The following is an 18887-nucleotide window of genomic DNA, read 5'->3' as shown; positions in this document are numbered from 1 at the left end:
GTCCGTAATCCGGACATCCATTATCCAGAATGATCTATAATCCGGACCTCAAAGCCACAAACTTTTTTTTTTGTATGCTTTACGCATGCGCGTTTAATGTATAACACACGGTATAATCTAGGCTAAAATTATCTTTACTGATTCTAAGGCATTTAAGTTAATGTTGCAGATTGTGCTGATTCTTAATCTTCTAATTGGATCCGTCTTATTATTTTTTGCAGACTGTTAGAGCAATTTTATAAAAATTAAGCTTGAACTTTTGATTATGTCAAAAAGAATTTCCAAAGTTGCCAAAGGATCTATAAAGCGAAAGCATGTTTCGATGTCCATCAAACAAAAAGTGGAATTGCTGCAAAAAGTGGATAAAGGCAAATCCATCTCAAAATTATGCGAGGAGTATGATATTGGAAAGTCAACTGTATATGACATAAGCAAAAAGAAAAATGAACTTTTTGAATTTTTTGTGGATTCCGACACCCCACTTGCAATAAATAACAGAAAAATTGTTCGCTATGCTAAAAGGGACGATCATGAGAAAGGGATGATTGAATGGATCAGACGGCCTCACAGTGAGGGCATGCCATTGACGGTTTCAAACACTGAGTGCACATATTCGACAGGTTGGTTAACCAAATTAAAAAATCGCCATGATATAAGACAATTAAAAATTCCAGGTAAAAAAGCTTCAGCTGGTACTGAAGCTGCTGAACAATTCTGGAGATAATTGTTCATCCAGAACAAATTTACAACGTTGATGAAACTGGTCTTTTCTGGCAATATTTACCGTGAAATACCTTGGCAACCTCTACACAAAAGGCTCCAACTGGTGTCAAAGATTCCAAAGCGTGACTAGCAATTTTAGCATGTGCAAATGCTATGGGAATGCACAAGTGCAAACTTTTCGTAATCTGAAAACATGCACGATCTCGATCATTTAAAGGAGTAACGATTTTCCCCGTTATATATCGCACAATTAAAAGAACATGGATGACACAAGCATTGATGAATGATTGGTTTGAAAATCATTTTATACCCGATGCTCGGCGACATTTGAATTCGGTTGGTTTACCTGATGTCTCAAAATAGTCCTGAAATGTTGACAACTGTTCAGTGCATACTCCACCTAAAGTTTTAGTGAAAGATAATCTATCCGTATTAGTCATTCCTTTAAATTGTAAGTCTATCATTCAGCCTATGGATATGGGAATAGTGCGCACGCTGAAATGCAAATATAAAGTAGCATTTTTTAAATCTATGTTACATATCTAGACTTTTTGAAATTTTTTAGCATAAAATCTGCTGTGTGGAGCATCGCGAGATCGTGGGAGGATGTGTCTCCAGATACATTAAAAAATGCCTGGCATAATTTATGGCCAGCTACCATATTTCATGGTGAGAACGATGAAGATGATAGCCGTGAATTTGAAGGTTTTCGGACATTGCAAACTAAAGGTGAAATTTTCCAGTTATTGGATTTTGTAAAGAAATGTGGAGAAGCGGTTATAAATGAAGATGATATAACAGAAGTTTTTCATTGTGACGACAATGCCCCAATCATCAATCAATTAACCGACGGAAAATACCGTTTCCGATAGTGAAGAAATTAACAGAGAGGTTATTGAAAACGAAAAAATTTTGATTGACAATTTAGTTGATATTCTCGACACAGCAACTACAGAACTTGAACAGTGGAACTTTGTAACTGAACAAATTATTTCTGTTTATAGAATTAAAGAGAAAGTATTAGCACAAAAAACGAAGCAACTTAAACAACTTACATTAATAGAAATGTTTACTAAAGTAAAAAAAATAAATATTAAACTTCTTTTTTGTAAATTTTGACACCCTTTAGATCATAATTGCTCTTTATTTAATAAATTATGGTTTCATATTTTTAATTGCATAATTTCTGCATGAAATCTTCCCAGATTTAAATTGATGATCTATAATCTGGAATTGCCGACGAGTCTGGATTATGGACTTTGTACTGTACTAGGATTTTAACCAAAAATTTTCTCAAATGGACATTGATAAATCCTTTAATTTTCATTTTGCGTTCAAACAAGACATCCCACTATTAGAAATAAAGTTCGTAAACATGTCATGCTTCCATTTCATCCTTCTGTCAGTTATAAAATAGTGCGAATTCTCTGGAATTTCAATTCTTAAGCCATTTTCTAGCCTATCATTCTTATCCATGGCTCGATTCTTAAAACTTCTGTTTCTGACTTTAATTCTTGAAGAGTTCATAGCATACCTTATCAGTGTGGTTTGAGATATATTAGTTAAAGTATAAAAATGTTAAAGATTCGCATCAAGGAATGTAAATCTTATGTCCGAAAAGGCAAAATTAATGTCTTCAGTAGCTAATCTTTAATCACAATCTTGACCAAGTCTGCAAAAATTATCCAAAAAGCTTGTTCCATTGGTGAATTGATTTTCAGGAAGATTTTCACATTCACAAAAATTCATCTTGTTTAGTTAATGATTTTTTATTTTAATCCAGTCTTTTTCAACACTTTTAAAATTCTATTAACTTAATTTTTCATTTTTTTTTTAACTATTTCATTTTTGCCATCAGATAGCGCTACCTTCTCATTTACGTTACTTCTTTTCATTATAAATGCAAATGTAGCTTTCCCTTTGTTTCTGCAGATGAATAGGGACATGTACCTGTTTGCCCTCAAAATCAAGTCTTGGCTATAATTTATGCCAAACACAGGGTTGTTGCTTTGTTAGATTTCATGTTTTCTTTGGCATTTTTCTTTTCTCTTTTGAGAAAGAAGTAATCTAAAATTTCTTTGAAATATGTTTAAAATATATCAACAGGTATAAGTGCATTTCAGATAACACTAAGAAGCTGATACTATTAAAAAAAGGTAATATGAAATTCATTATCATTGGTGTCAAATTATTAGAATTGGATGAAAATGTCAGACCAGTTGTTTGGTTTATTAGTAGGGATATGTAATTTTCACATTAAAAAAAGGTATATTATTGGAATTGGGTTAAGAAATATATGCATGTCTGAATATGTGCATATTGAATAGAAAACAACAGATAATTTCTGATTTAATCAGCCAAGTTTTCAATAAAATATCTAAAACTAGTAGTTTAGCTTGACACAAATAACACATACAAAGAAACCTTATACTATTCTACTCTTTTATTTATAATCCAAGTCCACTGTTCTATTTGAAAACTTCATGCTGATATTCTGGGAGAAAATTCCTGATTTTTAGGGGGGGGGGAGTACTTAAAACAAAGGCATGCTGTTAAATTAAAGGAAACTGAAATAGAAATGCACAAAGTAAAATAAAAGTTAAGAAATTAATAGATGATGCTTTATGTATTAGATTTCAGGAACAAATGATACGATAGCAGATTTAAAACCGGTTTTATTCCATCTCCATCAAGAGCTTTGGAATTATCTAAGAAAAAAATTTTACAAGAAAGGTCACCCAAATTTTTTATATAAATTATTAAAGTACATAAATATTTTAGAGTTGTCGCCAGATTTATAATAGAAATTTGATTCTGTGTTCTCTTTTATATTCAAAGATACTCATACAGAAGATGGGGAAAAAAATTTGATTTTTGAAGCAGGCTCCGTTATCAAGTGCAAAATAAACCTTGAAGTAGTGGTAGATTTGCACATCTGGTAAAACCTTAATATCTGTCCATTATTCTGAAATTTTTTATCCATCTTACCAGCTTTACCTGCTACTGATAAACTGAAGCTGCAGCATAATCCAAGCTATATATTTAAATGGATACACCATTGTATACACATATTCATGTCTTCTAACTGAAGTTTTTGTTTTTTACTCACTGGTCAATGCAATCATTGTTTGTTATATTATAAATATTGCCGTTAAATATTTTTCAGAGGCACTTAAAAATAAAATATCATGTTCTTCTCTAGCATGAGAATAAAAATATTGTTTTTCCTTTCATATTTTTACAATCTTTAGGGAAAAAAAAAAATTAAGCATGGGTATTTCCTGTAAAATAAGAATGTAAAAACATAAAGTCACATACAATTGTTAAATAGAAAAGTATTATGATATATGCAGTGTACTAACTGTTCATGTTGATCTTCTCTCATATCAGGAGGTAGGCACTTTAGAACTTTTCACCACAAATATTAGTTGAATTTTACATAACATATAACTTCACATGAAAGGTATAGAGTTATTATTTACAAAGTTATGTTTTTAATTAATATGATTGTCTTTAAAAGACCAAAGTGCACTTCTCCCTTATAATGCAGTTGTGGCATATATTCTGTAGTACCACACCTGTGGCTATTGTGTAGTTACCTCTCTACTGCACAAATCCTAAGTAAATCATTATTTGTGGCAATCACTTGCTATAGGGAGCTGTTTGCATCTTTGCTTTGAATATGAAAATGAGAGGGGGAGGGAATATCAGACATTACATGTAATATAAAATGTGTAATCGGGTTATTCAAGATATATACTAGTATAGAAAACTGGGTATTTAACTATTAAATAATATTTATACTATTAGGTGATGATTTATGATTATTAGGTGTTTATCTGTTGGGTAATATTTATGATGTTGCGTCTATTAGTATTGATGAGGTATTAAAAGGTCGCCTACTTAACCATATTCAAAATAAACAATGTGAGACATGGCTTTAAATGTCTAATTATACTTAACGTCAACATGAATATATTCAAAATAAAAGTAAATTAAAAAGCTTATGACTTGCACTATAGCTGCAATTTTTTATTATAAATTATTATTACATATATATAATTACAAAAGAATTCTTTTGAAAACAAAATATAAACTTACCTAGTATTTTCATGCATTAAGCGGCAGAAAAATTATCATTAAATACATAAAGTAAAAAATTTAGAACTAATATTTCATCAAAATGAGAAATTGAAATTCATAATTAATAAATTTCTAATAATCATATAAATGCAACAAAGACTTTGAAAATGTTAAAACCAAAACTTTTCAAATAAGCAAAACCCCATTTCAAAAATTCATGAAATTTAATCTGAATTCCAATTTCTGGTCATTGTGAAATATTAGTTCTAAATTTCTTACTGTATATATATGTAGTTTGGGTTGTATCAATAAAAAAGTCTTTCTGCCCCCTTCCCTTCTGAAGAATCTAAATTTGATTGTTGAAATGTGTTGCTAAATTTTTACACAGAGTTGTTTACTCTATGTAAAAATTTAGCAAATGGTATTCTGCATGAATCTATCATGATATTAACAAGTCTGATCATTCAGTTGAAGAATCCATAGGGTATTAGTTGCTTTAAATCTGAGCTAAAGAGTTGGAAACAGCAATATATAAACATTTCAGAGTCAATCACAAATAGAGCTTTCATATTAAAAAGTCAGATACTGACAAATAAAACATAGTTTTATTTACGATATTCCGTACTTCTAAAGACTACAAAATCAGTAGGAGGAAATTTTCAAGGCATATTAAGTAGTGTCTTAGTTTAATTTTTGTCTAATGCTTGCTAGTAACATTCTAATCCTTAGCCTAATCAGTTAGCATATATCATTATGATTTTAAATGTCATAAGTATAACTCTTTTACGGGAGTTTATGTATGCATTTGTATTTTTATCTTTAGGAGCTGTAAAATTAGTAATATTTTTTATTTGTTATAAATTAGTATCTTAGTTGTTCTATCATTCCTTTAATTACAAATCTCATTTTTTTGTGTGTACAGATACTGAAGATGCAAGTGAAACTGATATGGTTAAACAGGAAGAAGAATATACAGAAATTAAAGAACAGTAAGTTTTATGAATCCCCCCTCCTACATTTTAAAATTTTAAGAATGGAGAGCGAGAAAAGAGGCAAAACTAATAAGTTAGATTCAGATATAATCACATTACTGTACCTAACAAAATCTGGTCAGTGTCAATTCAGCTGAATTTCCTTCTCCATGTAGAACTGTTTTGTTGTGAGTGGCCCTTGATAAAAAGAGAAAATTATTTACTGGATACTCATATTTCTGTAATTCTATTTTGTGCAATGTTCTATTTAGAAGCCATCTAAACGTATGAAATTCATTATCAATGGTGTCAAATGATGATGTTAAGGAATTGGATAAGAATTTCATACCATTTGTTTGGTTTATTTAATTATTTATTAGTAAGGATATGTAATTTTGACATTAAAAAAAAAAGGTTACTCTTCTGTTATTGGGACCGGATTAAGAAATGTATGTATGCACATGTGTATGTCTGTATATGCATACACATAATTACATATGTATATATTCATACATGAATACATACATCCATACATTTCTGAATCCGGTCCCCCCCCCAATAAGAGAAAAATACAAAAAAAAAAAAATTATTCAAATAAATTTAAGGGTGGGCCTTTTTTTTAATCTACTGTAATCATATAAATTATTGCAATAATATGGGGAAGGGATAATTGAAAATTAACACTGCTGTAGTCTCAGTGTTTTCTGTCCAGGACTTTGATGGTATGCTAAATTTTGTTATATCCTCACTACCAACAGCACTATGAACACTTTGAATAGCTACCTCTGCAATATTTTTGTGATAGAATATTATTGCTCTAAAAATATGTGATATCAAGCTGAGTGTTTTGATTGACTTCTGTAAGAAGTTATGTATGAAAATTATTGTGTCAATAAATGAGCTCGTCTTTAGGAATGTCTTTAATATTGGAATTTACTGAGAAGCTTTCCAATAGTAAGCTTGGCTTGAAAGCTGATAAAAGAATGCTTTTGGCTACAGGTAGATAAAATAATCTGAAAATATTCTTAAAGCTCTTTCTTGTATTGAATAGCATGTGTAGAGTCAGTTCTTTTAAACTCATCTCTGTTGCTGCTATCAACATCATTGTGTGCTTCTGAGGAACTTCAGCATTTGTCAAAGTACATTCCGTCTTATCTCCAAAAAAGCGAGCACTCACGTATTCCAGGGAACACTTTAAATGATTTTATTGTACAAGATACAAATGAACACATAATTTGATCCCTCTAAAATTCTAAATCAGTTTTCCTAGTTTTTGGACAGAATTCAGAAGTATCAGCTTTTGAACTTCTATTTTAAGTGATAGAATTTCATTTTCAAAATATTCCTTTAGGAAATCAATACTCAAATTGTTCATCCTCATAATCATTGCAAAAAGCAATAATATGCTGTATATGTGCAGTCAGGTAAATGACAGCTTCCAACCAAGAATTCCATCTGGTTATGATATTTTCAGGATAAAAACTCACTGCCCATTAGGTGTCTTTTCTTTTAAGTGCACTCATTTTATTTATTTATTTGCTTTGCTGGCCAAAAAAAAAAAACTGCTTTTGTTTCAATTCTTTTATAAATATGCAGCCTCCAAAAATTATTTTATTTGTCCAGCATTTGTAGTGCAAAGTATAATCACCAACAAATATTTTCAGTTAGTTGAAGCACATAGCATACAGAATCTGATATTAGACTTGAGAGTGGTATTCTGTTTCATAGTCCTCTAATGTGTCAACTTTTGCTAAAGAACAAAGAAAAATTAACTGCATCTAAAAAAAAATTGCTCTTTCCAAAAAAGATTATGGCTTTGTTTCTGAATCAGTAGTTAGTTATCAATAAGACTCCAAATACATATTTTATTGCCCACTACACTTCCTGACTTAGTTATTATTTCATTCTTGGAATATGTACAAAGTGGTTCATACTTACATCTCAAAACATCTCCAGAAGGAAGATTACTTGAAGCAAGCACGTATTTTACTAAATAAATATGCACATCTAAATAATCTAATTTATTCGGCAGAATATTGTTTTTTAGTTTATTTTCAATGTAGTCTCAACAAGCTCTTTTTCTATGAAGACTTGTAATCTGCCACTTAATCCTTAACTTTCTACAGAAAAATGAGTTAGGTGTAGTTCAGATAAAGAAAGTATGTATAATTTATACAAACCTAAATATTATTGTAATTAAAAGGGGAAAATGAAACAAAACTCTCAATTGAAAGAATTTCATTGCTGCTTAATAAGTCCTCCCCCCAATGGCAGGCACTTGCCTATTCAACATTGACCACTTCTAATAGGCCAGAAGTGGTGGCCATTTTATTGTGGAGGCACCCAATAGGCGGTCACCATTGCTTCGTATAAAGGGACGGATGGTTATAACCATGTCTTCTCCGGGATTTGAACCCTAGCCCTTTGGCTCCCTAACCACTATATTGCATGGGCAAAATATGGTATATGATGTATATGAATACCTAATAACTAGGTATATGATGCCATTAAATTTTTAAATAGCTGTCGATTTTTGCTTGGAACAATGCCACGTACAACTCATTAAATATTTTGCAGTGAGAAGAGCGAAGTTTTTCAATGCCTCTCATAAAGTGTCTTCTTCTACCTTGATTTGAATCAGTCTCCATTACATGTTCAGACATTTCCTTTGCCTTTTTTAAACAATTCATTTAACTTCTTGTATGTTAAAAGCTCTTCACTGTTGCTGCTTTGACTGTCAGCTGATGTTATGAGGTCATCGTCATCATTCTCGACTAACTCTTTGATCTCTTCTTCTTCCATATCTAAAAAATTTTCACTGCCTGTTACTTTTGCAATCTATGTGGTTTTCTTAGCTTCATTTTCAGTCAGTGGAAACTGTAACATTATTGGCAACTTCTGTCCAGCAAACATTTGTTGCTGATGAATTCGCATACTCCCATGCAAATTGAATCATTTCTATGCAGTATCTAATGTTGAATTGCTGCTAAAATGTCATTAGCATGTTGTGCTTTCCTTCATGTAGTACTTTATTTTGTGGACTTGTAAACATGCCTGACATATTAGGCTTCGAGTCTTCTTATGATTGCATGATACATTGATTGGATTAGGAAGCAATAAAATCTGTACATTTGGATACAGTATTGTGAGGGTTTCAGTATTGTGTCCTAGAGCATAACTGAGAATTAAGAGAATATTAAAGCATGGGTTTGCTGTTTTAAGATATGTTTAATTTCTTTAGTGAATGAATTTTCAAACCAGTCATTAAAGAGAACAGTACTGATGTGACTGATGCTCAGCAGCATATTACATATGCTTTAAATCCTCACAATGGACAAATTAAATGCAGACATTTAAGATACTGCATATACCCAAAATCGCATTTCCCAAGGTTTTACTGTTTAATATTTTGTTACATATACTCCTATCATATAAAGTTAATGTATGGACATTAGAAGCTAGCATAGTATAAATAAATTGAAATCTGCATTTTTAGCTGAGAAACTATCATTCTGGTATTTACCGTTTATTCTGGTGTATAATGTTCACCTGCAATTTCCAACCACTTTTCTTTTTTAATTTTTAGGTATATTCTCCATATAACACACACCCTCTTTTCATGGAGAAACCTGAATTGTATATGTGCAATGTTTTTATCTTTTGACATCATTCCAAGCTTTCAAATGATAGTATACTGAATTGACAAGCAATAAGGGGAACAATATGCATTAGGGTAAAATGTTTGAGAGAATAAATAGTTCTGCAAACATGGTAGGTTGTATTCACTGCAAATGGGCACAAGAATCTTATTCAAGATTATCGACTAAGAGGGAGTGCCAGAGTATGAGGTAAGTATACACTTCTGACGTGAATGGAATTCGCAGAATTATGAATCGAAGGTGTTTGTTGCAGTAATTTAAGTGAATATCGAGGACTTTTAATTAAATCATATTTGCTATTGTTGAAATGCAGTTTATTGAGTGTTCCCTTTTGTAGTACATATGGTTCCTGCAAACAAAACAAACATAAACATATTGCTGGTTTCAAGTGCAAAGCCATGCAAAAGAAAATGGGAATTGTGCTGCAGAAAATATGGTGTTGGTGAAAGCTCCATACATGAGTGGAATCCCTGTACTGTTCTTCATTGAACAGGGCGGGAGTTCAAAATATAGATACACATATGGAAGAAAATGGAAATCGCAATAATTAATATATCAAACAATAAGTGTGCTTTGCGTAAAGAAGTAACAAAATGGCACATCCTAGAAGAAAGTGCTGCTAACTGGAAATCACCAGAATACATTAATTATAACAATAAATAGCACCCATTTATTTGCCTTAAGAAGGCATAAGCTAATGCGAGTGTAAGTGAAAAGTTTAAATTAGCTTTGAGTTGGTATACTTGATTTATGGCACAGAAATAATTTAGTTTTACGACAAAACACAAAAGCTTCGCAGAGGCTTTCGGAAGATTTTTGACAACAAACTGATAAGTTTCCAGAAGTATATTATTGACCTGCAAAGGCAAAACAATTATTTACTGCCAGATATAAAAATATAGATGAAACTTTAGTAATGTTTATGACAGAAAATAAAATTGATTAGAAAAGAACAAAACTGAATCAGATAAACAAAAAAATCTCACCTCATTGTAGTGCTTTCCCACTTAGGATTAAAAATTAAAACTCATGGTTATTTTTAAAAGAATGACAAATAATTTCCCAAATGGTATTTTCATTCATACTAACGAGTAAGGATGGATGGATGAAAACAGAGTACAATTGTGGATAAGATTTGGCAAAACTGTCCTGTTGCTTTAAAGAATCTAGAAAATCCTTTAGTTTGGGATATGTTCAAGTCCCATCGGATGGATAATACAAAGAAATTGATGAAAGAGTATAATACAGACATGGCAGTTATTCCAAGTAGATTAACACCATTAGCTTTAGATGTGTGTATATCAATAAACCACTCAAAGGAAATTTAAAACAACAGGGAATGCATAGATGTTAGAAGGAGAAAAACATTTAGAAAAGGAGGCCAAATGCTTCATGCCAGTTTAGAAATAGTATAAAAGTGGATAATAAAAGTATGGAATGAAATTAAACCTAACATATATCAAAAGTCATTTTAAAAAAATAATATATATATATATATAACAGTCTAGATGGAATGAAAGATGATTATTTATATATTTGAGTAGTAGTGATGGTGAAAATGAAAGAGAATCCGATGATGTGCCTGAAGATATAATGAATGATGAATATGACAAACTTTTCATATTATATGATAATGAAATTCATAAGGTATGTCACTTGTTTTAAGTAATTTCATTTAAGTACATATAGGAGTTCTTAATCATTTTTGTATCTGCTGCATAATTGACATCCATAATAAAGTAGATTTAAAAGGGTGCCCCATGGATTATTGCTAAGTTGTTTCATTTATCACCAAGTTGTTGTTTCATTTATGGTAACCTGAGTAGTTAAATGGCATGGTAACCGTATTATGACATAATTGGTTGCGTGATTGCAGTGAATTTGAATGATGGAAAAAGATTTGTAAAGGCTTATTTGTGTGTTGAATGTTGGTTAAGAAGTATGTTGTTATTTTGTGGTTTATATGATAAAATGGCTTAATGTAGTAAGATTAATTTAAAGTTTCTGTACGATTTGGAACAAAAGAGAAAAAAGCATTAATTGACTGATGTGTGAATGAAAGATTTACTTAGTAACCATTATAAGTGTCCTCTTTGTATGAAGGAAATGTGTATGGTTAAATGTCGGAGGATATTTTTTACTCTTATTTTTGTGAATTTATATGGCATCAAAAAAGAAACGATTCGCCAAGGAATACCATAGAGTAAATTTTTACCCTTCATTTTTTTAAGAATAACCACTTTAAGTTCATAATAAATAAGCTACTACTTACTAAGAATTGATATTATTTTGGATGTCTTTAAATATGGTGTATATTAAACTTTAGGAAAGTTTGAATACCTCTTTAATTTTTTTTTTTTTTTTTTATATATATATATATATATATATATATATATATATATATATATATATATATATAATGAAATTTTAACTGTGCTCAAAAATAAGTAAATAAATAGTAAAAGACTTGAAATATATATATTTTATGTTATGTGTAATGGGAACTTTTGCTACGTATTTAAACATAAGGAACTATTCTTATTATATACAGAGTGTTTCATAGATCATGGGACAAACCTGGAGGGGTGGTGGAGCGTACTAAAACATGCATTTTTTGTATAGGAATGTAGCGTCTAAAGTGACGGGTTAAGGCAGGAATGCAAAAAAAAAAAAAAAAAAAAAAGAGGAAAATGTGTTTATGTACAAAATCAACACAAAGTGCTTCTTTGCAGCAATACAGTATTCAAAATAAATGTTCAAAAAGGGAACACTAACGGTAATAGGAACTACAGCTGTGATTGGCTGACAATGTAGCTGTAGAGGGCGGTAGTGAGCCGGACAAACCACAATCTGTTGCATCAGAGGATCATTGGCAACTCTGATATCGAACGTGATGGGTGAGTTTACACAGGGGAAAAAGCTGGCATGCATCTCATGTATGGTACTGCTAATGGAAATGGCAGAGCAGTGCTACGGTTGTACCAGGAGCGGTTTCCGAACAGGCGTATGCCGAAGCACACAATGTTCGAGAGGTTGCATCGGTCTCTTTGTGAAAACGGGTCATTTGAAGCCACCTCTGACACTAGGAGTGGAAGAATATATAAGTGCACGACAACCTCGCATTGAAGAATCCATCTTGAGCATTGTGCATGAATCACCTCAGACAAGTACAAGAGCCATCGCACGTCGTCTGCAGCTAAGTCATTCCACCATTTGGAGAGTATTGCATGAAAATGGTTTGTACCCATACCATTTGCAGAGAGTCCAAGCCTTGCAAGAGACAGATTATCCTCTTTGAGTTCATTTGTCATTGGTTCTTGCAGCAGTTTGCGGCACAGGCGAATTTCCCATCGGATGTGCTTTCTCACAGGACGGCATCTTCAATAGCCACAACATGCACATGTGGGCAACTCGTAATCCACACGGCACACGTCCATATGCATTCCAAACCCGCTTCTCCGTGAATGTGTGTGTGGGTATTGTTAACGACTACCTCATAGGCCCATACCTCTTACCTGCACATACAAATGGCTTATGTTATCATATTTTTCTGCAAGAGGTGCTGCCAGAATTGCTGCAGGATGTTCTGGCTGTCGCATGTGGTTCCAGCATGATGGTGCGCCAGCCCATAACAACGTGCGGGTATGCAATTACTTGTATGGGACATTTCCAGGCCAATGGATTGGCTGCGGTGGACCCGTTCGATGACCTTCCCATTCGCCAGATTTATCCAGCTTGGATTTTTTTTATGGGGCCATCTGAAGAGCATCATTTACGAGACTTCCGTTGACTCGCTGGAGGACCTCATTGCATGACTATCCATTGGCTGCAAGCGTGCGCAAAATGCCTGCCGTTTTTCAAAATGTTCATCAATCCCTTCTGTGACGTTACCAAGCATATATTACTGCTGGTGGTCGCAATTTTGAACATTTATTGTGAATACTGTATTGCTACAAAGAAGCACTTTGCGTTGATTTTGTACATAAACACATTTTCCTCTCGTGTTATTTTTTTTGCCTTCCAGCCTTAACCCATCACTTTAGACCCTACATTCCTATAAAAAAATGCATGTTTTAGTATGCTCCACCACCCCTCCAAATTTGTCACATGATCTATGAAACACCCTGTATATAATTATTAACAAGTAATTTTAGAAGTTTGCCCTCAGATTCAAAAGATTTATATACATGGAATGTAATAAACTAACATCTGAATAAAGTGTTGTCAGCATTTTTCTGTTCTGTTGTAAATTAATAGGCTTTTCCAAAGAGTGAACGGCAAAATAAATTTAGGTGTGCTTGAAATTGTTAGTAGACTCAAGTCCGTGCTTAAGTGTCACTTAAGAAGAAAAATAATGTCTGTAAATGTAACAACAGTTTTCTTTTTTTTTTTAATTCAAATTTTTAAAAAAAACTATGACTGACAGAATGTTTATCTTTATAAATTCTTTTTTTATTTGCCATTTTTTAATAGGATGTATCAAGATAAATTGGCCAATTTGAAAAAACAGCTGCAACAATTAGAAGATGGTGAACACCCTGAATATTTAAAGAGGTTAAAAAAGTTAGAAATAAATCATGAGAATAGATTATCATTAAATGATGTATTTCTTCGACTTGAAGTGAGTATTAATAATTTGTTATTCAAAATTGGCTCTAACTGCTCTATGACTAATAATGTGTTAGTTATTATGTCAACTGCTTGAAAACAGAAGAAAGAAAAAGAACAAAAAGCCTCATATTTTTTAAACCACAGGAGTGTTTTTAGAGGAATATAAACATTCATTAGCTATTATTGCAGCAGATTCCCATTCAGCCCCTGAAAATCCTTGAGTGTCAAGAGAATAATAATAATAAGTTGGAGAAAGTAAAAAAAAAAAAAACCTTTTAAAAAAATCAGGAAGTAAATATTAAGAACAGATTAGGTTTCTCAAATACTAAAAAGTTCCTATTTTAAGAATAAGTAATGAACAAAATTGCTTTCTTGAAAATAAGGAGTTATTATGGTCTCTGTTGTTCATAATGAAATAGTTATATGATGTTTACCTATCATTATAATCACTGAAAAAGGTAAGACCTTTCCTTTAAATTTCACAGCAATGATATATGATTATTAGCAAAAAAAAAAAAAAAAAAAAACACTGTTTAGAATAAGGAAAATTAAAACAAGAGTTATGAGGCAAAAAAGGGGGAAATCTAATAAATTTAAAGAAATGTTAGAATGCCTATTTCGGGCCATGTATTTGTTTATCCTTAAAAAAAAAATAAATAAATAAGTAGTATAATTTAAATGCCAGCACGTTTTGTAATTGTGTATTATAGAAGTAGCCTAAACACTTTCTTTGCTATTTTGGAATAATATTTATTATGAATGATGTACTTGTTTACGGACTGATTAATTTTTTTAAAATTTATTTCTGTTTAAAAAAAAATTTTTAAATGGTTTAAGAGCTATATAAGAAAGTCCTATATAAGTTTTCTTCTCAGTAATAAGTAAGCTAAATAAAATTTTTACAATGCCCTCAGGTATTTTATTATATTTTATGGTGAATGCATAAAAGTTATTCACTTATTCATAGAGCATGAAAAATCAAATTAAAAATTTAATATTACTGGGAACAATATCCTAACTAGTAATCTTTAGAATGCATTTTTCATTAAGTTCTGGTAATCTGCTGTAGGATTTGTTCATTTTTCTGTTTTATTAGAGTGATTGCATCTAGTATGCAACTGAGGCTTCAGTTTACCTGAACATAGGAGAGAAAAGCACATCAATGGGCATTAACATAAAAAAATAGTAAAAAAAATTTCTTTTTAAACCTGAAACTTTTTAGATTTTATATTACACCCAAAGGGTGTAATATAAAATCTAAAAAGCATTTTGTATGTTACCTATATTATTTACTAAATATTGTGTTCTTCGTACTTAAACCATAAGATTCAATTCAACAGCAATCTCACAAAATAATTTTAAAAGAGTATACCTTCAGAATTTCCGGTACAGTCTCGCACGCTGGAGATGATCCCCCCTCCCCCACCTAAATACTTGAGTTTGTTAAACAAAAATTTGTTAAAGTTTTACAAAATATGAAAAAGCTGATAAAACAAATTCCAAGTTAGGGCTTTCAAATGCTCATATTCGGGTGGAGGATTACGTTATTCAAAATTTTATGGCTCTAGGTACTGTTGTTTTATCACAGTACCTAAAGTGCAAGTGCAAGAAACATACATACATTTATGCGGATTGTTCATTATTTAATTTCTTTAAATATAATGCAGGGCAATCATATTTGGTGGCAACAATTTGAAAAATGATATAGCTTTTTAAGGTTTTCAATGCAAAATGCCAAAATAAAATTTGATAGATATAAGATCTAGGCATCAAACTAAAGCCCTGACCAAGAATAATTGCAGAGCATTATGCTATGTTTTCCAGTTTCACTCCAGGCATAACAGTTTTAAGCAAATCCTACTTATTTGCCATCTGAAGGTCTTTTCCTGTATTATTATTCATATCTGCAAGATTGCTGTTTTTGTGAAGATCTGTTGATGATGGTAAATGAAAAATAAAATTAAACTTGAAAAAAAAAAGTTTTTTAATAGGTAATTTGATATTTATGTATCATTGTATCAAATAAAGCAAATGAAACGTGTTTTATTGTACTTCCCCCCCCCACACACACACACCTTTTATCTCCTTTTTCTCTCTTTTGACTATCCTTGTAGCTTCAGTAATTCCAAAGTAATATAGAAAAATACTGCAGAGGGGGGAAACTTTATCTTCTTGCCAAACCTTTAATATTGTATTTACTGCATAAGTGAATCTGGATTTATTGCTCTTTTTATTGCAGAGTTGGGTGTCTTTTGACAAGAATTCAAGAGTCAGTTCATTGTAATTGATTTCCTTCTTCATTATAATTAGGCTAAGCAAATTACTTTGTCACATGCATGTCTTAATACAGGAGCTGAAAAGCAGTACCAATCCAATAATTTCAGTACAGACCTCATGCTGAGATTAGTTTTGAGAAGAATTTCAGTCTGCAAGAAAAATAATTCTGCATTCAAATCAAATCAGATTTTTATATTCATTAATTCAGAATTATTCTTTGATCTATAGACAATTGTGCTGTTAATAGTAACATTATGAATCAACAGATTCCCATGAAATTGTGCCCTGTATCTTTCAGTTAAAATAACATATTATGCCATATCGGATACAGAAAAGTCAGTTATGAGGTAATACATTAATTATGAAATATACAAATGATGTAAATCACCAAGCCATATATTGATTTGTCAGATTAATTATTAATAAGTCTTATTATACAGGAAATGGGATTTAAAAGTCAAGCAGTATTTAAATTAATCCTGATTATTTAAGAAGAAATTCAAATGAAAATTCTGTGAAACATTAGCTCTTATGAATGCCTACACATTTTCACAATTTTTTTAAGGCTAATTCTCAAATCCTGACTTCTGGAATGACTATTTAACTTGTTACCGTAATTTTTTAGTTTCACTGATGAATCTCTTTACATTTTATGTGCCAGCCATTTTAAAAAAAATGTCTGTTATTATTGCTCTTTGTTATAGCTTGTTTCTTGAAGTTATTGCTTTATAAAAATTACAGTGATTTGTAATTCTTTTAGAAAGAGAGAGTAGAACGAGAATACTTTCTTGAGAAAGAAGCTGCTCAGAAAGAATATGAAGAAAAAAAAATAGAACTTAAGGAAAATTTAATAGCTGATTTAGAAGAAAAAAAACGTATTATTGAAGCTGAGCGAAGCAGTATGGAGCTCACCGGTGGTATAACAAGTTTGTCATTTTTTTATAACCCTTTACTACTGTGTATTTATTTTAGTGATATTTATTTAATATTGTTAAATGTAATTTTTCTCAAATTTTAAAGTTCTTATTATATTATTTGTCTGCATTAAAATTTAGTTGATTTTACTTTTTTTAAGGACATATTTGACAATTTAGTAATTTGTATTAAAACTTACATAATATGCTTGGCTTTTCCTCATTTAAAATTTTGAATATTTTAATAGTTACATGGTAGATATTTTAGTGTTTTCAGATTGCCAACAAAATTAAAGCTGTTTGGTACCTTGAAATGTTTTAATTTGAATTATTTATGTGTCTACTAAGAAGAAAAATATTGGAAATGCTTATTTGATACCACATTAGCATTTTTATGTTGCACATAATTATACAAAACTTTAAGCAGAGATGATGTTCTAAACCATGGATCTGATTATTAAAAGATTATAAATGAATGCAAAAATTAAATCAGTAAACTAACTTACTTTATCCATTCTGCTGAATGTATTGCTGACCATGCTTTTACCTCCATGTTTCTAAAGTTAAAAATAAAAAGTTGCAAATTTCAGAATGGAATCCTTTTAATTAATTTTTTAATGTGTTTTTCACAAAGGGCTTAAGTTTATTTTGTTGAACATTTTATATCTGACTGCTGCATTAATGAGGAAATGTGTTAAGGTTGTTCACATGATTTCTATTGTCCTTTTGCATAAAATTAGTTTTAAAGAAGTATTTAATTATCAGCATAATGGTAATGATTGAAAGTGTATCTTCATATAACGAGCAATCTGTAAATTCTGAATAAAAAAACATTTTTGCGAGGTAATTTACTAGTATTGCATATTCACATTATCATCATAATTTAAAATTTCCACTAAAAATGTTTTGCAGGAAATGAAAAGAAAGTGCCCAGGCATTTGATGTTAATATGTTTCAAGACTTATCACAAATATTAGAAAATATATTAAACATATTAGTGATATATATATACATGATTTTCTTAAATTAATAAATTATTGAAAGTGATGCATCACTAAAGTAAAAAAACAGTAAAGTATAGTGCGTTTACCTTTCGTATTAATTAAATTAATATGGAGGTTTGTAATGTAATCTTTTTGTCTTTGATATATGTGAACATAAGAGATTCTGACATTTTATCTGTATTTTCAGTATCATTAAGGTAGTAGAGTTGTTTGGGTCTCGTCCCAAATAACACACACTAAATAAATTCGCTGGTTCGATTCTTTATTAATTCTCATAATTAATTACAATTAACTCATAGCTGTGACCAGCCCTCTTATACCGTCGATGGCGATTCTCAAACTCGTCTGATCATCACATTACAGATGCGCATGCGTGGATTACATTACAGATGCGCAGGCGCGAACATGCCACCCCGCGTTGCAATGCTTAGCATTCAACTATTGTAATTAAGATATAGCATAAAAATTAAACAAGTATATCATAAACAATTTTGAATAGGTACTATTACATAAAAATCATTATTATAATTAGACATTTACCATATACATTAGCGTACAACTCAAAGCAATACAATATAACATTTCAGTTACATAATGACACTTTATGTGAAGCACATTCAATACTGTACAATAACTATAAAGACA

The 18887-nt window shown here is 31.0% G+C and overlaps 1 protein-coding gene across 1 annotated transcript in view; it reads left to right on the top strand.

Annotated features, from left to right (window-relative positions):
* Positions 1–18887, top strand: part of LOC118198309 (sin3 histone deacetylase corepressor complex component SDS3) — a 94386-nt gene that overhangs the window by 7634 nt on the left and 67865 nt on the right. Inside the window, exons 2-4 of the mRNA XM_085815073.1 lie at positions 5729–5795; positions 13910–14057; positions 17085–17241. Of these exons, the coding sequence (XP_085671199.1) occupies positions 5729–5795; positions 13910–14057; positions 17085–17241 (372 nt within the window). The remainder of the gene's footprint in view (positions 1–5728; positions 5796–13909; positions 14058–17084; positions 17242–18887) is intronic.

The sequence above is a fragment of the Stegodyphus dumicola genome, chromosome 1 (genome assembly GCF_044657685.1).
Source record: "Stegodyphus dumicola isolate Sdum_Otavi_A_Nest chromosome 1, ASM4465768v1".
Classification (NCBI taxonomy): Eukaryota; Metazoa; Arthropoda; class Arachnida; order Araneae; family Eresidae; genus Stegodyphus; species Stegodyphus dumicola.
This window is presented reverse-complemented; position numbering and strand designations above follow the sequence as displayed.